The sequence below is a fragment of the Nerophis lumbriciformis genome, linkage group LG28 (genome assembly GCF_033978685.3).
Source record: "Nerophis lumbriciformis linkage group LG28, RoL_Nlum_v2.1, whole genome shotgun sequence".
NCBI lineage: Eukaryota > Metazoa > Chordata > Actinopteri > Syngnathiformes > Syngnathidae > Nerophis > Nerophis lumbriciformis.
This window is the reverse complement of record NC_084575.2, coordinates 11,552,972-11,578,404: the sequence shown is the minus strand read 5'-3', so window position 1 is coordinate 11,578,404 and position 25,433 is coordinate 11,552,972. Positions and strand designations below refer to the sequence as shown.

At 40.8% G+C, this 25,433-nt stretch overlaps 1 protein-coding gene across 2 annotated transcripts in view; it reads left to right on the top strand.

The window, feature by feature from the left end:
* tex264b (testis expressed 264, ER-phagy receptor b) overlaps positions 1 to 25,433 on the top strand; it is a 142,314-nt gene that overhangs the window by 113,960 nt on the left and 2,921 nt on the right. The window contains exon 4 of one of the 2 annotated variants that reach the window (XM_061923602.1): positions 15,335 to 15,613. The exons of the other annotated variant lie outside the window; for it this stretch is intronic. Within the exon in view, the coding sequence (XP_061779586.1) occupies positions 15,335 to 15,582 (248 nt within the window). The 3' untranslated portion in view covers positions 15,583 to 15,613. Of the gene's footprint in view, positions 1 to 15,334; positions 15,614 to 25,433 lie in introns of those variants that run through there. 2 annotated transcript variants of the gene reach the window in all.

Below are 25,433 nucleotides of genomic sequence, written 5' to 3'. Positions count from 1 at the left end.
GGAGCTCCTTTTGCCTCAATTACTGCGTTAATGCGGCGTGGCATGGAGTCGATGAGTTTCTGGCACTGCTCAGGTGTTATGAGAGCCCAGGTTGCTCTGATAGTGGCCTTCAACTCTTCTGCGTTTTTGGGTCTGGCATTCTGCATCTTCCTTTTCACAATACCCAGAGTGGACCGACACCAGCAGATGACATGGCACCCCAAACCATCACTGATGGTGGAAACTTTACACTAGACTTCAGGCAACGTGGATCCTGTGCCTCTCCTGTCTTCCTCCAGACTCTGGGACCTCGATTTCCAAAGGAAATGCAAACCAAACCAACCCAAACCATCAGTGATGGTTTGGGGTGCCATGTCATCTGCTGGTGTCGGTCCACTCTGTTTGCTGAGATCCAGGGTCAACGCAGCCGTCTACCAGCAGGTTTTAGAGCACTTCATGCTTCCTGCTGCTGACCTGCTCTATGGAGATGGAGATTTCAAGTTCCAACAGGACTTGGCGCCTGCACACAGCGCAAAATCTACCCGTGCCTGGTTTACGGACCATGGTATTTCTGTTCTAAATTGGCCCGCCAACTCCCCTGACCTTAGCCCCATAGAAAATCTGTGGGGTATTGTGAAAAGGAAGATGCAAAATGCCAGACCCAAAAACGCAGAAGAGTTGAAGGCCACTATCAGAGCAACCTGGGCTCTCATAACACCTGAGCAGTGCCAGAAACTCATCGACTCCATGCCACGCCGCATTAACGCAGTAATTGAGGCAAAAGGAGCTCCAACCAAGTATTGAGTATTGTACATGCTCATATTTTTCATTTTCATACTTTTCAGTTGGCCAACATTTCTAAAAATCCCTTTTTTGTATTAGCCTTAAGTAATATTCTAATTTTGTGACACACGGAATTTTGGATTTTCGTTTGTTGCCACTTCAAATCATCAAAATTAAATGAAATAAACATTTGAATGCATCAGTCTGTGTGCAATGAATAAATATAATGTACAAGTTACACCTTTTGAATGCAATTACTGAAATAAATCAAGTTTTTCAAAATATTCTAATTTACTGGCTTTTACCTGTATATATATTTTTTTTTAGTCAAATAAGTTACGCATATACATGTATATTATAATGTTCCCTATGTGACACAACTATGTACATTCATGCAATAATATTGCATTGTAAGGCACTAGTGCTGCACGATTATGTCCAAAATAATAATCACGGTTATTTTTGATTAAATATTGATATCACTATTATTCATTATGGTATGTAAACATATTTTTATTGCACTTTCTTGTTGAAACAAACTGTGTGAGCAAGACTTTGTTTTCAAAATGAAATTTTAAATTAAAATAATAATTTAGGTAATAAAATAAGATTTACAAAAGGGCTAACTAAAAATTCATATGCCATTGCAAAGTGGCTCTTATGATTTGTTAGATGTTTTTTGGCTAGGTTAGGTGTACATTGTTCTTTTCAACAGCCAGAATATAATATTCTATAATAATAATCCTCCATTACCATTTATCAGTTGTGGTTCTTACAAAAATATCTTACAAAATTAAAGTTAAAAATGGCTCCTAGAGCTCTGACCTTTGAATTATCCATCCATCCATCCATCCATCTTCTTCCGCTTATCCGAGGTCGGGTCGCGGGGGCAGCAGCCTAAGCAGGGAAGCCCAGACTTTCCTCTCCCCAGCCACTTCGTCCAGCTCTTCCCGGGGGATCCCGAGGCGTTCCCAGGCCAGCCGGGAGAAATAGTCTTCCCAACGTGTCCTGGGTCTTCCCCGGGGCCTCCTACCGGTTGGACGTGCCCTAAACACCTCCCAAGGGAGGCGTTCGGGTGGCATCCTGACCAGATGCCCGAACCACCTCATCTGGCTCCTCTCGATGTGGAGGAGCAGCGGATTTACTTTGAGCTCCCCCCGGATGACAGAGCTTCTCACCCTATCTCTAAGGGAGAGCCCCGCCACCCGGCGGAGGAAACTCATTTCGGCCGCTTGTACCCGTGATCTTGTCCTTTCGGTCATAACCCAAAGCTCATGACCATAGGTGAGGATGGGAACGTAGATCGACCGGTAAATTGAGAGCTTTGCCTTCTGGCTCAGCTCCTTCTTCACCACAACGGATCGATACAGCGTCTGCATTACTGAAGATGCCACACCGATCCGCCTGTCGATCTCACGATCCACTCTTCCCCCACTCGTGAACAAGACTCCTAGGTACTTGAACTCCTCCACTTGGGACAGGGTCTCCTCCCCAACCCGGAGATGGCACTCCACCCTTTTCCGGGCGAGAACCATGGACTCGGACTTGGAGGTGCTGATTCTCATCCCAGTCGCTTCACACTCAGCTGCGAACCGATCCAGTGAGAGCTGAAGATCCTGGCCAGATGAAGCCATCAGGACCACATCATCCGCAAAAAGCAGAGACCTAATCCTGCAGCCACCAAACTGGATCCCCTCAACGCCTTGACTGCGCCTAGAAATTCTGTCCATAAAAGTTATGAACAGAATCGGTGACAAAGGGCAGCCTTGGCGGAGTCCAACCCTCACCGGAAACGTGTCCGACCTACTGCCGGCAATGCGGACCAAGCTCTGACACTGATCGTACAGGGAGCGGACAGCCACAATCAGACAGTCCGATACCCCATACTCTCTGAGCACTCCCCACAGGACCTCCCGAGGGACACGGTCGATTGCCTTTTCTAAGTCCACAAAGCACATGTAGACTGGTTGGGCAAACTCCCATGCACCCTCAAGGACCCTGCCGAGAGTATAGAGCTGGTCCACCGTTCCACGACGATCCGGCGTAGCCTCTTCTCCAGTACACCTGAATAGACCTTACCGGGAAGGCTGAGGAGTGTGATCCCACGATAGTTAGAACACACCCTCCGGTTCCCCTTCTTAAAGAGAGGAACCACCACCCCGGTCTGCCAATCCAGAGGTACCCCCCCCGATATCCACGCGATGCTGCAGAGTTTTGTCAACCAAGACAGCCCCACAGCATCCAGAGCCTTAAGGAACTCCGGGCGGATCTCATCCACCCCCGGGGCCTTGCCACCGAGGAGCTTTTTAACTACCTCAGCAACCTCAGCCCCAGAAATAGGAGAGCCCACCACAGATTCCCCAGGCACTGCTTCCTCATAGGAAGACGTGTTGGTGGGATTGAGGAGGTCTTCGAAGTATTCCTTCCACCGATCCACAACATCCGCAGTCGAGGTCAGCAGAACACCATCCGCACCATACACGGTGTTGACAGTGCACTGCTTTCCCTTCCTGAGGCGGCGGATGGTGGTCCAGAATCGCTTCGAAGCCGTCCGGAAGTCGTTTTCCATGGCTTCCCCGAACTCCTCCCATGTCTGAGTTTTTGCCTTTGCGACCGCTGAAGCCGCACACCGCTTGGCCTGTCGGTACCCGTCCGCTGCCTCCGGAGTCCCATGAGCCAAAAGAACCCGATAGGACTCCTTCTTCAGCTTGACGGCATCCCTCACCGCCGGTGTCCACCAACGGGTCCTAGGATTACCGCCACGACAAGCACCAACTACCTTGCGGCCACAGCTCCAATCAGCCGCCTCGACAATAGAGGCGCGGAACATGGTCCATTCGGACTCAATGTCCAGCACCTCTTTCGTGACATGTTCAAAGTTCTTCCGGAGGTGGGAATTGAAACTCTCTCTGACAGGAGACTCTGCCAGACGTTCCCAGCAGACCCTCACAATGCGTTTGGGCCTGCCAGGTCTGTCCGGCATCCTCCCCCACCATCGCAGCCAACTCACCACCAGGTGGTGATCGGTAGAAAGCTCCGCCCCTCTCTTCACCCGAGTGTCCAAAACATGAGGCCGCAAATCCGATGACACAACTACAAAGTCGATCATGGAACTGCGGCCTAGGGTGTCCTGGTGCCAAGTGCACATATGGACACCCTTATGTTTGAACATGGTGTTTGTTATGGACAATCTGTGACGAGCACAAAAGTCCAATAACAAAACACCACTCGGGTTCAGATCCGGGAAGCCATTCTTCCCAATCACGCCTCTCCAGGTTTCACTGTCGTTGCCAACATGAGCGTTGAAGTCACCCAGGAGGACGAGGGAATCACCCGGGGGAGCACTTTCCAGTACTCCCTCGAGTGCATCCAAAAAGGGTGGGTACTCTGAACTGCTGTTTGGTGCGTAAGCACAAACAATAGTCAGGACCCGTCCCCCCACCCGAAGGCGGAGGGAGGCTACCCTCTCGTCCACCGGGTTGAACTCCAACGTGCAGGCTTTGAACCGGGGGGCAACAAGAATTGCTACCCCAGCTCGTCGCCTCTCACTGCGTGCAACGCCAGTGTGGAAGAGAGTCCAACCCCTCTCGAGAGAACTGGTTCCAGAGCCCTTGCTGTGCGTCGAGGTGAGTCCGACTATATCTAGCCGCAACTTCTCTACCTCGCGCACTAGCTCAGGCTCCTTCCCCCCCAGCGAGGTGACGTTCCACATCCCAAGAGCTAGCTTCTGTAGCCGAGGATCGGACCGCCAAGTGCCCTGCCTTCGGTTTCCGCCCAGCTCACAATGCACCCGACCTCTATGGCCCCTCCCATGAGTGGTGAGCCCATTGGAGGAGTGACCCACGTTGCCTCTTCGGGCTGTGCCCGGCCGGGCCCCATGGGGACAGGCCCGACCACCAGGCGCTCGCCATCGTGCCCCAACTCCGGGCCTGGCTCCAGAGGGGGGCCCCGGTGACCCGCGTCCGGGCGAGGGAAATCTGAGTCTTTGTTGTTTCATTCCCATAGAAGTCTTCGAGCTGCTCTTTGTCTGATCCCTCACCTAGGACCTGTTTGTCTTGGGAGACCCTACCAGGGGGCATGAAAGCCCCCGGACAACATAGCTCCTAGGATCATTGGGACACGCAAACTCCTCTACCACGGTAAGGTGGCAGCTCAGAGAGGAGACCTTTGAATTAGTGTAAACTAAAAATGTAAGTGTACAATTTTTAAACGCACAATGTATACCATCAACATACAATTACTAGTTTCCTTTGTTTAAATAAAAACGAAAATTTCTGTTAATGAAAAGCAAAAATTATTGCATTTATTGTTACAATTCATCATTAGAACCTTTTGAGTACTATTTTAAGTGCAAACATGTTTAAATTGTAACACATATGTATCACTGAGTGCTTTAGGTACAAAGTCCTAATGTAAGCTACTTTTTTAAAAACCTATATTATGTTGGCACAGTCAGACAGTATGTTGCACACAGCACTTGTATTGTGAAGGCTTGAAGTGTGCTGCTGTTCTTAAGAGAACTTTAATGCAGTGTTTTTCAACCTTTTTTGAGCCAAGGCACATTTTTTGCGTCGAAAAAATCCGGAGGCACACCACCAGCAGAAATCATAAACTCAGTTGACAGTTAAAAGTCATTGTCGCAATTGTTGGATATGACTTTAAAGCATAACCAAGCATGCATCACTATAGCTCTTGTCTCAAAGTAGGTGTACTGTCACCGCCTGTCACGTCACACCCTGACTTATTGAGTTTTTTGCTGTTTTCCTGTGTGTAGTGTTTTAGTTCTTGTCTTGCGCTTCTATTTTGGTGGCTTTTTCTCTTTTGTTGGTATTTTCCTGTAGCAGTTTCATATCGTATATTTCCCGCATCTACTTTGTTATAGCAATCAAGAATATTTCAGTTGTTTTTATCCTTCTTTGTGGGGACTTTTGTTGATGTCATGTTCGGATGTACATTGTGGACGCCGCCTTTGCTCCACAGTAAGTCTTTGCTGTCGTCCAGCATTCTGTTTTTGTTTACCTTGTAGCCAGTTCAGTTTTACTTTCGTTCTGCATAGCCTTCCCTAAGCTTCAATGCCTTTTCTTAGGGGCACTCACCTTTTGTTTATATTTGGTTTAAGCATAAGACACCTTTTTACCTGCATTTACAAAGCAGTTAGCTACCGGCTGCCACCTACTGATATGGAAGAGTATTACACGGTTACACTGCTGAGCTCTCGACACTCAACAACAACACATCATTTGCAGACTATAATTACTGGTTTGCAAAAAATGTTTTTAACCCAAATATGTCAAATTCTCCCACGGCACACCAGACTGTATCTCACTATTGTGGTTGAAAAACACTGCACTAGACAACAGCATATTACTTGCAGATTATAATTATTGATTTGTAAATAATATTTTTGGGACCAATTAGGTGAAGTTGCATAATTTCTCACGGCACACCAGACAATATCTCACGGCACACGCGGAACGGTGGTTGAAAAACACTGCTTTAATGGGTGCTATGTTTTTGATTAAAGATGTTTTTGGGGAAAAAAATAAGTGCCTCTCAAGTTACTGCTGCCGTCCTGTTTGTACATTTATGTCACATGGATCTTACATGGTACTAACATGGTACTACCGTAACATGGATATAACATGGATCTTACATGGAAGTTACATCGATCTTACATCGGTGTTATCGTCCACAACAACACAGGCAAAGGAGAAATGTTAAAAGTGTATGTTTAGTCCTGGATAGCATTAGCTTCATAGTTTGTTCACATACTTTGTCAGTGTTTCAACTTTGTTGGCAGTTAAGTGTTTCACATAATTTCTTCAGACAAACCTTCTTTCTCCTCACAATGACGGTATTTCAATGCATTAGTAACAGTAGATTCCAACTTTATTAACCAATTAGGCGATTCTGTTAACCCGGAAATAATACGGCTGCACTGCAACTCACAAAGCACACGTGTATAATGAAAATTGAAACAGAAAATAGGATCTGAGTAACACAACCGTGTTAGGTCAACCGAACATTTTCATTTTTTTATAAACCATTCCATCCTTAGTTCTCGTGCATCTAACATTTGTTCAAAAGGGTTGAAAATAACAAGCTAAATGATTATTTTTATTACTTGTGTTCCAATACTTGGTCCCCACTCTAATATTCTCTGTCAGTATGTGGCGCTACTGTAATATCATGGGACCCAGTGGTGCGTGGACAGTAGCATTGTGATATGAACTCAGTAAACTTCAGGAATGAATCATGAAAAATTTCAAGCACGATTGAAGTAAAACATAATATAACTTCAATATTATGCATATACTATTGTTCTTGTGGTAATCATTGGGCCATATCTGGGACTTACGGTACTCAATTTGTGCCATCTTATCTGTGCTGCTATCGCGATTAAGTTTTTTGAGTACTTGAAAATGTTACAATAATTTCCCAGTTTTAAGCACAGATAAGTGCCTAATAAACCATTGAGGCAAAGTTAGCGGGAATGAGGCTACAGAAACACTGAAACTTAGGATATAACAAGTTGGGATTTAACAAATGATATAATGTAAATATTACAACAATAATGCGGCTATATTTTACAAAAACAGAATAAAAAAGATAAACATGATATACGCTACAAAGGTATGCATGTGTTGATATGATCACTGCACATTTGACTTTCACTCCATAACATTCTGACTTTATTTTAAAGGGGAACTGCACTTTTATGGGATTTTTGACTCTTATTCACAACCATTATTAAAGACATGACGACACATGGATATTTTTTTTAATGCATTCTAAATAGAGATGTCCGATAATATCGGCCTGCCGATATTATCGGCCGATAAATGCGTTAAAATGTAATATCGGAAATTATCGGTATCGTTTCTTTTATTATCGGTATGTTTTTTTTATTTTTTTTAATTTCTTTATTATTAGTTTTTTTTATTAAATCAACATAAAAAACACAAGACACACTTACAATTAGTGCACCAACCCAAAGAACCTCCCTCCCCCATTTACACTCATTCACACTCATTCACACAAAAGGGTTGTTTCTTTCTGTTATTAATATTCTGGTTCCTACATTATATATCAATATATATCAATACAGTCTGCAAGGGATACAGTCCGTAAGCACACATGATTGTGCGTGCTGCTGGTCCACTAATAGTACTAACCTTTAACAGTTAATTTGACTAATTTTCATTAATTACTGGTTTCTATGTAACTGTTTTTATATTGTTTTACTTTCTTTTTTATTCAAGAAAATGTTTTTAATTTATTTATCTTATTTTATTTAATTAATTATTTAAAAAGTACCTTATCTTCACCATACCTGGTTGTCCAAATTAATCATAATAATGTGTTAATTCCACGACTGTATATATCGGTTGATATCGGTATCGGTCGATATCGGTATCGGTAATTAAAGAGTTGGACAATATCGGAATATCGAATATCGGCAAAAAGCCATTACGGGCATCCCTAATTCTAAATAATAAATACAAGTCCACCTACAGCATAGCCAATGAGAGCGCCTATTTTGCCCATAAAATCCAAAAAGTAACCATTCAAAAAGCGCCAACAATACTCCATTTACCTTTTGTGACTTGAATATTAATGTACGTAGAGTATTAGTGATATTGTTATTATAAGCGCTAACACAGACACACTATTTATAGCGGCAACGTGATCACTACCGTGTGTCCCTGTGTTACATCATCGAGTGGTCTTCTGCTTCCTCGCTCTCTGTAAGTATATTGTAGATCATAAATCATGCATCGCGCCTGGACAGAAGAAGTCTGAGTAGGTAATCCGACATGTTGGGACACTTTGACAGCCATTTAGGACCCAAAAATGAGGACGACACAAAAAGACGCTTGGTGCCCACCGCTCCCTCACCCCTTTTCTTGGTGAAGATTATGAGTCATTCTTCATCTAAATGGGAATATATGAACATCCCAGCAGTCAACATCCTAATGACAGCAGATTTTTTTACAGTAAGTGATGTTTCATGTTGGCTCTCATTAGGTCTGCAGTAATCAGTGATGAAGAAAAAAAAGCAAACGTGATGCGTTTTTTAAATGAATGCGTATGCTTAAAATGATCAAAATACGTAAATATTAAATGTTTTTATAAATGTGCCCATTACTACATTACATATACACTTACTGCATGTGTATAAAAACTGGAGTGGAGATTTTTGGATGTTTTTTAAGGGCTTTGTAGGCTTGAATAGAGCGGCTCTTATAGGCTCCATTGTAAACAGACTTTTGATCGCGTTTACATCCGTCGTCATCCAACAATCCATCCATTTTTTGCCGCTTATCCCGTTCGGGGTCGCGGGGGTGCTGGAGCCTATCTCAGCTGCATTCAGGCGGTAGGCGGGGTACACCCTGAACAAGTCGTCATGTCCTTCATAATGATTGTGAACGATTGGCAAAATTCCAAAAAAGTGCAGTTTTTAATAAGATAGTACAGAGCTCCGTACTTTTTAGATATGCATCTCTTTTTAGATACGCATCTCGTGCACACAAGATAGTTTCTCGTGCGCACGAGATACGTATCTAAAAAAATAAATTTCCCCCATGTCCCTTTAGCGGCTCCGTAAGATAGCACATTTGTTTCTAAAAAAAAAAAGGGGTTTATTTTTGTAATTTTTTTATCTACTTTTTCCTCTTTTTTTCTGGTAATGTTATGCATTTTTATATAGTAGTACCTCAATGTACGAGCTTATATGTATTTCTTATTAGAGATGTCCGATAATATCGGACTGCCGATATTATCGGCCGATAAATGCTTTAAAATGTAATATCGGAAATTATCGGTATCGGTTTCAAAAAGTAAAAATTATGACTTTTTAAAACGCCGCTGTGTACACGGACGTAGGGAGAAGTACAGAGTGCCAATTAACCCTAAAGGAACTGCCTTTGCGTGCCGGCCCAATCACATAATATCTACGGCTTTTCACACACACAAGTGAATGCAAGCATACTTGGTCAACAGCCATACAGGTCACACTGAGGGTGGCCGTATAAACAACTTTAACACTTTTACAAATATGCGCCACACTGTGAACCCACACCAAACAAGAATGACAAACACATTTCAGGAGAACATACGCACCGTAACACAACATAAACACAACAGAACAAATACCCAGAACCCCTAGCAGCACTAACTCTTCCGGGACGCTACATTATACACCACCCGCTACCCCCCCCCAACCCTGCCCACCTCAACCTCCTCATGCTCTCTCATGTCCCAAATTCCAAGCTGCTGTTTTGAGGTATGTTAAAAAAAATAATGCACTTTGTGACTTCAATAATAAATATGGCAGTGCCATGTTGGCATTTTTTTCCATAACTTGAGTTGATTTATTTTGGAAAACCTTGTTACATTGTTTAATGCATCCAGCGGGGCATCACAACAAAATTAAGCATGATAATGTGTTAATTCCACGACTGTATATATCGGTATCGGTTGATATCGGAATCGTTAGTTAAGAGTTGGACAATATCGGAATATCGGATTTCGGCGAAAAAGCCATTATCGGACATCTCTACTTGCAACTTATCCATCCATGCATTTTCTACCGCTTGTTCCTCTCGGGAACATGGGGGTGCTAGAGCCTATACCAGCTGCACTCGGGCGGAAGGCGGGTTACACCTTGGACAAGTCGCCCCTTCATCGCAGGGTCAACACATAAAGAATAATAATCAGCCGAAAGACAGTTCTTATCTCAAAATGCTATTAAAGTTAGAGCACTCTTAAATTGAATCTATTTTTTAACATAAACATAAACAGGACTGAGTAGGTAGTGATTAAGATTACGATTAGACGGACACATCAGAACAGGAACCAACGACTGTACTGTAAATGTGTCAACAATTACAATCATGTGGCAATAAAAGTGACTTTTAGGTTGCATTTGGCACTTTTACAAACAAACTGCGTGTCGATCTTGAACCATTCAGACTTTTTCTCCAAGCACTTAATGATCGCTGCTGTTTGCTTGCTGCTATTTCTCTTTCATGCCAAAGGTTAGTTCTTACTGTGTGTTTATGTCTCATCCAGCCAGGCGTTAATGACCGACTTGCTGCTTATTCTCACGTACCGTATCGATTGAACTAAAGGGTTTTGCGAAAACACTCTCAGCCGCACAAAAGGCCAAAAAGGGCGGCAAACTGTCGGACGCAGGAATAAAATTGATCCTATTAATCTGGACATGGTAAAAAAAAGGGCGAGGAACTGCAAGGTTGTGTGTATAACATGACTTTGTCTTGTGGAAGAGAAGACCTTTAATTCATTTCAAACATATTCATGTGAAAAAGCGTGCAGATTCTGACCTTCCTCGTTAAGCCACAGGGCAATGCTAAATGTCAACAGCAGGATTAGCATACAGGCTTATTGTGCATATTTTCTGTTGTAAAATTCCAAAACAAGAGCAGTTGCAGCACTTTATAGCTCACATAATGTTACACAACTTGCTCGCAATATTATCATAATAAAACGTTTGAACATCAAGGGAATAAAGTTGTAATATTACAAAATAATAGCACTAAATTCTAAATGGTATAGGAATGCTGTTAGGTTAGCAACCTAATTCCCAATACCTGCACAGTTAGCCGACTTTTGCTAGCAGTTTTTCACTATTTAGAACGCACAGAAAAATAAATACATACTATATACAGTCACGAGTGAGGGAAGAGTGGATCGTGAGATCGACAGGCGGATCGGTGCGGCGTCTTCAGTAATGCGGACGCTGTATCGATCCGTTGTGGTGAAGAAGGAGCTGAGCCGGAAGGCAAAGCTCTCAATTTACCGGTCGATCTACGTTCCCATCCTCACCTATGGTCATGAGCTTTGGGTTATGACCGAAAGGACAAGATCACGGGTACAAGCGGCCGAAATGAGTTTCCTCCGCCGGGTGGCGGGGCTCTCCCTTAGAGATAGGGTGAGAAGCTCTCTCATCCGGGGGGAGCTCAAAGTAAAGCCGCTGCTCCTCCACATCGAGAGGAGCCAGATGAGGTGGTTCGGGCATCTGGTCAGGATGCCACCCGAGCGCCTCCCTAAGGAGGTGTTTAGGGCATGTCCGACCGGTAGGAGGCCACGGGGAAGACCCAGGACACGTTGGGAAGACTATGTCTCCCGGCTGGCCTGGGAACGCCTCGGGATCCCCCGGGAGGAGCTGGACGAAGTGGCTGGGGAGAGGGAAGTCTGGGCTTCCCTGCTTAGGCTGCTGCCCCCGCGACCCGACCTCGGATAAGCGGAAGAAGATGGATGGATGGATGGATATATACAGTCGAGATCAAAAGTTTACATACACTTGTAAAGAACATAATGTCATGGCTGTCTTGAGTTTCCAATAATTTCTACAACTCTTATTTTTTTGTGATAGAGTGATTGGAGCACATATTTGTTGGTCACAAAAAACATTCTATCTGACATCACATGGACAAAGATAAGACCTTCTGGAGGAAAGTTCTGTGGTCAGATGAAACAAAATTTGAGCTGTTTGGCCACAATACCCAGCAATATGGTTGGAGGAGAAAAGGTGAAGTGAAGTAAATTAAATTATATTTATGTAGCGCTTTTATTCTCTAGTTACTCAAAGCGCTTTACATAGTGAAACCCAATATCTAAGTTACATTTAAGGTGAGGCCTTTAATCCCAGGAACACCAAACCCACTGTCAAGCATGGTGGTGGTAGTGTTATGATCTTGGCCTATTTTGCTGCCAATGGAACTGGTGCTTTAAATGGGACAATGAAAAAGGAGGATTACCTCCAAATTCTTCAGGACATATCATCAGCCCAGAGGTTGGGTCTTGGGCGCAGTTGGGTGTTCCAACAGGACAATGACCCCAAACATACGTCAAAAGTGGTATAGGAATGGCTAAATCAGGCTAGAATTAAGGTTTTAGAATGGCCTTCCCAAAGTCCTGACTTAAACGTGTGGACAATGCTGAAGAAACAAGTCCATGTCAGAAAACCAACAAATTTAGCTGAACTGCACCAATTTTGTCAAAAGGAGTGGTCAAAAATTCAACCAGAAGCTTGTGGATGGCTACCAAAAGCGCCTTATTGTAGTGAAACTTGCCAAGGGACATGTAAGCAAATATTAACATTGCTGTATGTATACTTTTGACCCAGCAGATTTGGTCACATTTTCAGTAGACTCATCATAAATTCATAAAAGAACCAAAGTATGTGCTCCAATCACAAAAAAATAAGAGTTGTAGAAATTATTGGAAACTCAAGATAGCCATGACGTTATGTTCTTTACAAGTGTATGTAAACTTTTCATCGCGACTGCATGTTCTCACATACGGGAAAAAGTTGCAGTTTTTATTTAAGCGAGCGAGCCCTTTTAGGATCTGGGAATCACTAATAAGCTGGAGTTCTTAGGACGCAGATTTCTTGCCGGGACATATGGTACAATACAATCAGCAAGATAGGATGGAGCTAGACCGTTTAGTATTTTATACGTAAGTAGTAAAACCTTAACCTCTAAAGATCTTAGTGGCCACATGCGTGGACAGCACCTTTTAGCTCTTATTTCCAAAATTGTGTACACTACTTAATTGGGGTCTTATGCCAACATATGGACACTTATACTGCTATCTGGTGGTGTCAGAAGAGTATAACATACAATGGAATTCGGAAAAAAAAGGGTTAAAATAAAAATTAGCATGTCACTACACATTAAGTACACATTTGTGTACTTATGGACTAAGTACATCATACCAAAAGATGATTTTTAGTTTTTATTCTAATTAGGGTCCAATTAGCCCAAATAGCAAAGAGAAATAAAAAAAGCATGTCAACAAACAGCTTGAGCCTTAAGAGGTTTAAAGTCGCATCTTAAGTGCACAGGAAGCCAGGGCAGGTGAGCCAGAATAGGCGTAATATGATCAAACTTACTTGTTCTTTGATCGATTTGAGTTTTTTTTTTTACATCACCTTATTTTGACAATTCCATTGAATAAAACATTTTGAGCAAAACACAGTGTTTTAAAGTTCAGTTTATACCGATTTAGTAGAGAAAAATGCGTTGCTTTAAAAAATCCAGATCCACTTCTAGCAAATTAAGACTCTAAGCCATAGGTGTCAAACTCCGGCCCGCAGGCCAAATTTGGCCCGCCGTGTAATTTCACTTGGCCCTTGAGGCGAAATCAAATTAACACTAAAGCTGGCCCGCCGATCCTCCAGCCAGACAGCCAGCCAAGGCAGCTTCTGCACACACACACATTGGAATGCAACGCATACTTCATCAACAGCGATACAGGTTACACTGAGGGTAGCCGAATAAAAAACATTAACACTGTTAGAAATATGCGCCACAATGTGAATCCACACCAAACCAGAACCCTTTGCAGCACTAACTCTTACGGGACGCTACAAGGTGTGTGTGTGTGTGTGTGGGGGCGGGGGGGTTGGTGGTAGCGGGGGCGTATTTTGTAGTGTCCCAGAAGAGTTAGTGCTGCAAAGGATTCTGGGTATTTGTTCTGTTGTGTTTATTAAAGTTAAAGTTAAAGTACCAATGATTGTCACACACATACTATTTGACCCATCCCCTTGATCACCCCCTGGGAGGTGAGGGGAGCAGTGGGCATCAGCGATGCCGCGCCCGGGAATAATTTTTGGTGATTTAACCCCTAATTCTAACCCTTGATGCTGAGTGCCAAGCAGGGAGGTATGGGTCCCAATTTTTTTGTCTTTGGTATTACTCGGCCGGGGTTTGAACCCACAACCTACCGATCTCAGGGCGGACACTCTAACCACTAGGCCATTGTGTTACGGTGCGGATGTTCTCCCGAAATGTGTTTGTCTATCTTGTTTGGTGTAGATTCACAGTGTAGCATATATTTCTAACAGTGTTAACGTTTTTTTTATACTGGCACCCTCAGTGTAACCTGTATCGTTGTTGATGAAGTATGCGTTGCATTCGCTCGTGTGTGCTTACAGAAGCCGCACATATCTTGTGACTTGGTCTGAATGATGTTAAAATGGATGAAAAGCGGACGTGACGATAGCTCGTAGAGTACGTTAAAGGTTAATTTGTTCAACCTTGGCCCGCGGCTTTGTTCAGTATTACATTTTGGCCCACTCTGTATTTGAGTTTGACTCCCCTGCTCTAAGCAATCGATGGTGTCTCAGAACCAGCCAATGAGGTGTCAGATTTTTTAGTCACGTGACACAAATCTGAAAAAGCAGCGACAAAGAGGCAGATTTAGCCCAATGATTACCACAATGACGATATTTGAAATAGAATAGGATATAAATGGAGTTTATTTACTGTAACAATCAAAGTCTCAACTTGGTTTAATTCAGAGAAAAGATTTGTATTATGTCTTTTTTGAGCAAAATTAGGTCCAAAGTTTGTTACTGACATTTAATGAACTTCATCTCGTGGGGATGTTTCCAAATAACAAATGGATTACTTTGAAAGAGGAGCTGGCATATTTCGTCTGGTGGATTGTTTGTGCAGCCTGTCTTTCCTCGTTCCGCCGTTTGTTTATGAAGTTATGCCACCATCTGTCCCTCCTCCTGTGTGGGATGGCCTCTCTGCAGGTGCGGACTCCAACAGCGAGTGCAGCTCAGGTGTTCTCCTGTCAGACAGCAGAGAGACGTCATTGTCCTCCGTCCGCTCAGAGTCCGTCCAGGATCGTGAGGACAGAAGTCCTGGAGGAGCAGGAGCCTCACGGGGACGCTCGTTTAGGGGACTGAACTGGGAACAAACTGAGCGAGAAGACGAAAGATTAGAGCAGCTTCCAAAACACAACGCTAACTTGTATGGGCTTGTTGGCGGCGAGGAGTGATGGAAATTAAAATGTTTTTTTTTTACCACAATTGTCTCTGCAAGTTTCTTCAACTCTCAGGGGAACTTTTACTCTTTCATGACCTTCAATCATACAGTGAATCAAAAATCTGTAGAGTAAAAAGTGGAAGCTCAACTGCTAGAATTGTACCTTTGTAAAACTTACAGTGGTTTTTGCTCTTCAATGTTAATGAAAAAACCTGTACCACTGTTATTTTTACAGTAAAATTATTGCCACTGAGCTGAAAAAAAATCCTGGAATATATTTATATTTATATTTCTTTTTTTATATTATCTAATTGATACACAACAAGCAACTCAAACATTCTGAATATGATTTCATAAAATAAAAAAATAAAAACAATCTGTCCAACACAACATGTATAAATGAAGCCAATAGAACTTAGCCAATGAGTTTGCTTTGCCGTTGGCAACAATACCGAAACAAGTGAAGGTCACATAACTTGTTGATTTACAAAATGAAATAAAAAAAGTATATTTTTCCCTGGCAGTAATAAAGTAATAACATATTGCTATAAGTGACTGCCACTTAGAAAGGTAACATTTAATTGTAGAACATAAAAAAACATGGTTTGAATAACAGATTGCATATTTTCCACCAAGAAATTATAAAAGTTAACTATCAGTTACTTGTGCCTTCAGCCATCATCATCAATATTATATATATATATATATATATATATATATATATATATATATATATATATATATATATATATATATATATATATATATATATATACATGTATATATATATATATATATATATATATGTATGTATGTATGTATGTATATATGTATGTTTGTATGTATATATGTATGTTTGTATGTATATATATGTATGTATATATGTATGTATGTATGTATATATGTATGTTTGTATGTATATATGTATATATATATGTATGTATGCATGTATGTATATATATGTATGCATATATGTATATATATATGTATGTATATACTGTATATATATATATATGTATATATATATATACGTATATATATGTATGTATATATATACGTATATATATGTATATATATATACGTATATATATGTATATATATATACGTATATATACATATATATACATATATATGTTTATATATATATATATATATATACACACATATATAGGTATAAATATATTATATACATATAAATATATGTATATATATAAATATATGTGTATATATGTATATATACGTATATTTATATATCTCTATATCTATATAAAGTGTACATATACGTATATATATATATGTATACAGTGTATATATGTGTGTGTGTATATGTTTATGTAAATATATGTATATTTTTGTGTGTGTGTGTGTGTGTATATATATATATATATATATATATATATATATATATATATATGTATATATATATATATATATATGTATGTGTGGGAAAAAAATCACATACATATATTGCGCTCTACCACGGTATCGAACACTATTTTTAAGACATATATATATATATATATATATATATATATATATATATTTATATATATATATATATATATATATATATGTATAAACATGTGTTTGGTGTGTGTGCGTGTGTGTGTGATCTTGCGAATGCGTTTTTCAATGTTCTGCAATTTGTTTGACCACTCAGATTCATTTTGTTTCTTCAATAATATTTATATAGTAATAATTATAATAATGATAAGCTACAGTACATGGACAAAAGTATTGGGACATTTAGACTTTTGTTTCCACAAAAATGAGGTCCTTGATGTTGGACCTGAGAGAAGTTTTACTTCATTCCAAAATGTGTTTGATGGGCTTGAGGTCAGGTTCTTTCACACCTTATTTGTCCAGTCATATGCCTTCATGAACTTGTGAACAGAAAAGTGTTCTTACAAAGTTGGAAAACTAAAATGATCCAGAATGAAAACTCAAGATGACCTGATATAAGCGTTTCACTGAGGCGTCGTGGTCCGAGGGCGGGCATGAGGTCGAGATCCAAGGAGGCAGCAGAGACTCCATAGGGGATCCAGGGAGACGAGACACACATCTCGAAACCAGGGGATGACGAAGGGCTGCTGGATGACGATACAGGACAAGACACAATGAGCACAACGGAGGGGAAACACAAAGAGCAAAGAAGCACATGAGCAATAAAGTGAGAGACGTGTAAGGCTTACTGTACAGGTACAAGTAGCTATGTTCTGATACTGGAACGCAGGACACGCTGGCTTATGAAGGCAGGAGACTCATCAGCGTCGGGTGTGTTGATTGCAGAGTGACTGCAGTGCAAACGCCCGCGGAGCACACAGCAGAGTGAGAGGCGGCAGGTGTTTGAACCATAACAATAGTATTGTTAGTCATTTTATGTTGCAATAAATTATAAAATAATGCTTGATGACCTTAGAAGTATTTTATTCTGCAAAGTGACTTTTTAATGATATTCTAACAGTTAAATGTGTTTTGTGCTAAAAATCTTTCATCTCCTCCACAAGAAGTGTCCAAATGGTCACTTTTGAACTTGTTTATGACATCATTAAGGAAAAACTCCTTCCTCTTGGAGATGACACAGTACCATCCCCTAACTTGATGAGCCCGTCTCGTGTATACTGTATACCCAACACTTCACAGACAACCCCACTAGCATGTTAGCATGTCGCTCACATATCTATGCTCAGGCTGCCAAATTTCAGAAAAAGACAAGAATGAGACTTTACTCTCATGATGCATTTGAAACACCGATTTGGCCTATTTTAATGTCGACTTATACCTTAAAACTGATGTCCACAGCTCTCCCTGCACCATGGCCTCCTAATGCTAGTTTTAATTAACCAGAAATTCCATCCATCCATCCATTTTCTACCGCTTGTCCCTTTTGGGGTCGAAATGAAAATCATCTCCACTGTTTTCTCTGCTGGCTCTTCTGTCTCATCCTCTGCATCTGTGTTCTCAAATTGTATGTCTTCTCCATCTCCATCTTCACTGTCTTTAGTCTCTTCTGATCTCTCTTCATCTTCCAGTGTTGTCGACTCCTCAGTAAGGAAAGTAGCTATAGGCTGTTATAAAAGATGCTAGAAGTTGATCGATGACACCAATGCCTCATTTGCATAATTGATTACAAAGGACGCTGTTGGAGAGACAAATAACATACAGTCCCTGACAAAATTATTGTCCCCTGGGTACAAGTTGACCTTAAGTGCCCTTCAAATATGTATATATATATTTTTACAAGAAATGGCTCATTTCAATCCCAACAGCTTTTTTGTTCTTCTTTGTTGTTTCTTTTTCAACTGTTTTGGTGCTAAACGAAACTGCTGAAAAGCATTCTAACAATCACAGCTTGGTAAAGCCCACTGAGTCAGTTTTTGCAAGGACAAAAAGTCTTGTCGCCTTGTCATATGACGCACCCAATCCTAAATTACAGCCTCACCTGTGATCACTAATTGATCAGTCAATTAGTGGGTGTGTATAAAAAGAACCCTAACACACCAGACTTTCACATCAACTGTAACTTGACCTCTGACAACATGCTTTTTAGATACACCAGTGGTGCAACTGGACACATAATCAGTGATAGGATCACAGTGGGTTTCGGGTCTTTCAACAATCAGACCCCCTCCCTTAGGCGACCCAGCCAGGGTTGATCGGGCCCCAGCCTGTGTCCAGGTAGCGCTTCTGCCCTACATGCCACACCTCTCCCCTCCTGATTCACAGCCACCTTGATGCTACTTCTGCTGCATTTACCATGAATTGATTTACGTGGACCCCGACTTAAACAAGTTCAAAAATTTATTCGGGTGCTACCATTTAGTGGTCAATTGTACGGAATATGTACTGTACTGTATAATCTACTAATAAAAGTTTCAATCAATCAATCAATCAATCAATCAGTGGCTAACTTGATGGCCCTTCGCTGGCTGGCCCCTGTGATGCCAAGCATTCTGTAGGCCCCGCAGAGGGATTTGCCCACAAACCCTCGACATTCCCACTTCAATGGGTTGGCATATCGCTCGCCACCCATTGCTCCGACACTCCTCCAAAAGATGAGAGTACTTTGCGCTCTTCCTCTCATTGGCCTCCTCCATACGGTCCTCGCAAGGCACTATGAGCTCCAAGAGAATTACCTGCTTGGAGGTCATTGAGGTAAGCACAATATCTGGCCTTAGTGTTGTTTTGGCAACCACGTCGAGGAACTTCAACTGCTTGCCCAGATCAACTGACAGCTCCCAGTCGCGTGCTGTTGCCAACAGGCCAGAGGAGGTGTTCCGGGCAGTCGGTGTTGACTTCTCCCCAGCTCTGATGAAACCCTAAGATCCACCCTGAGACAAAGCATTGATTATCAAAAGGCTGAAGACCAGATCCACTTCTGAGGTGGCTGACACCTTCAATGTGTCTCAGCGTCAAGTAAAAAATATGATAAAAAGGTTTGAAGAGACTGTAGATGTTTTGGACAAGTCCAGGTCCGGCAGACCTTGCAAGACAACTGTTCGGAAGGACCGTTTGTTGGCTCGAATATCCAAGGCCAGCCCCTTTTCCACTGCAGCAGAGCTCAACCAGGCCTGTTTCCCTGAAGTACCCGGTCAACTAGAACACTTTGTAGAATTATGTCTTAAGATGACCCCCATGGTCGAATTAGTGCCCAGAAACCAACACTAATCAAAAGGCAAGTAAAAAAATGTTTGGCATTTGCCAAGGCTGTGGGTCAGCAAGGGGGTCGCAGATCTTCAAGATGCAACCTTTTAATCAAATTTGAATAATAGGATATTGAGACTGATTTGGTGGATTTAAAGATGAATGAAAGTGTAAATGGGTATTTGGTGGGTAGATTTCGAAATGTTTTGTATTTTGTATGATGATGTATATTTTAACTGTGGTTCCCTGTCCATAAGCTGTGTGCTTCTAGGGATGATCTTTTTGAAGAACAAACTCTGATGTTAACAAAAGAAACAATGATAAAATGCTCTTAAGTGCCGCCCTAGTGGCTCCCAGGAGCATTTTTAAAAAGGATTGAAAATAATGTTTTTGTTTTAGTATGTTTTCTGTTTGAGGACAAACATGACACAAACCTTCCCAATTGTGAGAAAGCCCACTGTTTAATATGTTTGTGTGTATGCTTCACTGATGAGAGTATTTGGTGAACATCGTTTTGTCCTACTAATTTCGGTGGTTCTTGAACTCACCATAGTGTGGACTGTGACAGCAAACAGTTTGCTTACATGTAAAATCTTCCACTCCTTCTTTGTCTCATTTTGTCCACCAAAAGTTTTATGCTGTGCGTGAATGCACAAAGGTACGCTTTGTTGATGTCATTGACTTGTTGGAGTGCTGATTAGGCATATTTGGTCAGTGCATGACTGCAAGCTAATCAACGCTAATATGCTATTTAGGTTAGCCGTATGTAAATATTGCATCATTATGCCTCGTTTGTAGGTATATTTGAACTCATTTAATTTCCTTTACTTTTATCCTCTTTGTATGTAATTTAGTTTTGCATGTATGTAATATTGGCTGCATTTATGATAGTTGTTTGTGTGCCACGTTGTTCCAGACCACAGCAAACATTACCAAGCTTGCCAAAGATTGTAATAAATCTATTAAAAGAAGACAGCCTGCCGTTTCCTTTAACTTGGACACAAGTTGGACACACCTTTGGCCATTAAAAGCCAGTAATTTCCAGGAGTTATCTCACGTTCTGATTAGCCTCTGATTTACTAATAGTTTCTAATGTTGTAAAAGTGTGAAGAATGACTATTAAATTTCAACAGTTCTGTCTACAAAGATTTGCTTCAGCCTGAGGCACATAGTAATTTTGATAGTAGGCTATTATAGCTAATATAGACACTTATGTCATATGTTGCCTTCATTATAAGACGTATATACGGCTTTTAATTTTTTGCGGCTCCAGACAGATTTGTATTTTGTATTTTTGGTCCAATATGGCTCTTTCAACGTTTTGGGTTGCCGACCCCCCGGCCAAGGCCCACAGCCTGCTAAAAGAATGGATGCTAGAAAAGTGGCAGAAGGAGGATTTGAATCTTGGGTTGAAATACATCACATCAAATACTGCAAATACTGGAGCCCACATGGATCTGAGATTCACACAGAAAACAGCTAAGTTTGTTGGACGGAATTACCATGGTCTGGGGTTACATTCAGTATGGGGGTATGCGAGAGATTAGCAGGGTGGAAGGCAATATCAATAGTCTAAAATATCAAGAAATATTATTTACCTTTTACATTCCCAACCATAAAAGGGGTCACATTTTGCAGTAGGATGGAACTCCATCGCATACTTCCATCTCTAGATCAAAGTTCCTTGAGGCGAAGAAGATCAAGGTGCTCCATGACTGGCCAAACATGAAGATCATTGAGCATGTCTGGGGTAGAAAGACGAAACTACAGAATCTTGATGAACTCTTCTTTGCTATTCCTGCTAACCTCATCAATTAATTGTATGAATCATTGTCGAACCACATGGATGCAGTCGTTCAGGCTTGTGAAAGTCTGACAAGATATGGATCTCACAGCGCCACTACTTATTCTTGCCAAAATCTGACCTTTCTGTGTTCATTAAATTATTATTTTTTTCTTCAGTGAAGCAAATTTAATTTCATTATATTAAATATAATTTGGGAGGGTTCTATCTTTCATATGAGACATTTCTAAAAACAACGGGTTAATTGAAAGTCGGGTTACAGGCTGTTGTTTCTACAAAATGGAAAAGTGACATGACTTTTGTTAGGGATCATAGCAAATTATGATTAGAACTGTAAATTCTTTTTTTTTTTTTATTCTTAGTTGAGTTGAATTTTTCTGTTCTACATTGTTAAATGCTTGAGCAGTGATTCTCAAATTGTGGTACGTGTACCACTTGTGGTACACATACTCTATCTAGTGGTACGGGAAGGGGAACTGCACTTTTTGGGGAATTTTGTCAACCATTCACAATCATTATGAAAGACATGACGATGGATGTTATTTATGTTTTCGGTTTTGCATCCTAAATAATAAATAAATGCGATCAAACATATGCTTACAATGGAGTCTATGTGAGCCGCGCAATCCCGCCTACAACGCCCTTAACAAAACATTCAAACATCTCCATTAAGATTTTACCACACATGATGTAAGCATATATGTAATGTAGTAACAGGCACGTTTATAATAACATTTAATATTTACGTATTTTGATCATTTTAAGCACACGGCGGCATATTAGTTTCACAAACGCATCACAATGTTCACTTTTTCCATCGACAACATCACTGATTTCTGATCACGGTAGACTTTATGAGAGCCAACAAACATAATAAAACATCACTTACTGTACAACGTCTGCTGTCATGATGCAGACTGCTGGGATGTTCACATATTCCTATTTAGGTGAAGAATATCTCCTAATTCTCTGGAAAAAAACGGGGTGGGTAGAGGGGACCAATTGTCTTTTCGTGTCGTTTTGGCCATTTTCTGGTCCAAAATGGCTGTCAAAGTGTACCAACTTGTCGGAATACCTACTCAGACTTCTTCTATCCGGGTGAGATGCATGATTTATGATCTACAATAAACTTACAGAGAGCAAGGAAGCAAGGAAACAGCAGACCACTCGATGATGTAAACATAGGGACACAATGTAGTGATCATGTCGCCCCTATAAATAGTTTGTCTGTGTTATCGCTTATAATAACAATATCACTGATACTTGGTTTATATTCAAGTCACAAAATGTAGAATGAGTTTTGTTATTGGTTTTTGAATGTTTATTTATTGGATTTTATGGGAGAAATTGAGGCGCTCCCATTGGCTGCGCTATAAGTTGACTTTTATTTACGTTTTTTTATTATTTAGAATGCATTAAAAAAAAACAAAAAAAACATCTGTCGTCATGTCTTTCATAATGATTGTGAACGATAGGCAAAATTCCAAAAAATGTGCAGTTCCCTTTTAATTACATATTCAAACACAGCGTTACTGTTCAAATTGTGTGTAATGTTACAGTGTCCAAAAATATTAAATATACTTGTTGAATAAAACATCTGCCTTGTTCCTAATTAATTTTTACGCCAACCACGCTACTGTTTTTTAATGTTGGTCATTATGTTGGTATTTGGAGGATCACATTTTTTCTGAGGTGGTATTTGGTGGGAAAAAAGTTTGAGAACCACTGTGTTAGAATATCAAATTTGATCAAAAGACTTAAGGGTTGTGATATTCACGAGCAAACCAAATCTATTGGCTCATTAACATGAATGAGAGGTTTGTTTTTATTAAAGTGTGACAGTGATGAAGATTTTATATTGATCTTACACTGTAAAGCAATTAAGGCAGAAAGAGCAGTGGCTTTGCACAGAGTGGGTGTTCATCTCCTCTCTGCTCTGACAGGAATGAAATGGAACTTAATTGTCTTTGCGCTTTTTTTCTTGCTGTATTTGTTTTTTAACCTATTCTGTCCAGCCGCTCAGGAAAAACATACTGTTGATGTTGATGCCCATATTTGCTGTGCAGAATTGCTTTACATAAGGGATACTTCTCTTTTTGCCTTATTTGTATTTGACTTTATTAAATGGATTTATTTAATGTTTGGCGCAGCCGGACCGGAGTAGGAGGGGATTGAAAGAAGAAAACAAAGAAGACAGGGGGAAATTGCAGGGAAGAATACATAGAGACAACAACAGCAAAAAGCAACAGAACAACATAATCAAATACATTACAACGAACGAGATTTCTCTATAGAATCTCTTCTCTGGTCAACAAAAGCACCATGAGGATTCTAGCGAGAACTCTCGTTCAACCCTTTTTCGATTACGCATGCACCTCCTGGTACCCTAGCACCTCCAAAACCCTCAAATCTAAACTCCAAACATCCTAGAACAAGCTAGTCAGATTACTTCTAGACCTCCACCCCAGATCACACCTCACTCCTACCCACTTCTCCAAAGTGGGCTGGCTCAGGGTGGAGGACAGAGTAAAACAACTTGCACTGAGCCTAGTCTATAAAATCCGCAACACCTCCCTGATACCGAAGTACATGTCAAACTACTTCCTTAACGTAAATGACCGCCATAACCACAACACCAGGGGTAGCTCCACTGACCACGTTAAACCCAGATTCCGATCTAACAAAGGTCTTAACTCATTCTCTTTCTATGCCACATCAATGTGGATTGCGCTCCCAACAGGTATAAAAGAAAGGGCATCTCTATCCTCCTTCAAAACCGCAATAAAAGTACACCTCCAGGTAACTTCAACCCTAAACTAACACCCTCCCCGGATTGTTAATAATCAAATGTAAACAATCAAATGTAGATACTTTTCTTATGTCTTCTGATCTCTCACTCTCTCTCTCTCTCTCTCTCTATGTCCACTACTTGCTGTACATATCCTACCAAGTCAGACCTACACTGTTTCAATATCCATTTCTCTGTTCTCAATTGTTGATGACTGATGATAACAACCAAACCCAACCCTTCCCTCCACACCCCGAATTGTAAATAATTCAATGTATATACCCTGATGATTATCTTGTGTGATGACTGTATTATGATGATAGTATATATGATAGTATATATCTGTATCATGAATCAATTTAAGTGGACCCCGACTTAAACAAGTTAAAAAACTTATTCGGGTGTTACCATTTAGTGGTCAATTGTATGGAATATGTACTTCACTGTGCAACCTACTAATAAAAGTCTCAATCAATCAACGTACAAATATGATCCCAAAAATTATAGCAAAAAAACAGTTACTGAAGTAGACAATAATAACACAGAAATGACAATGAACATTATTGCACTACAGTTGGAACAATATAAGACCGATAGAAATAACACTATTGATAATTAATAATAATAA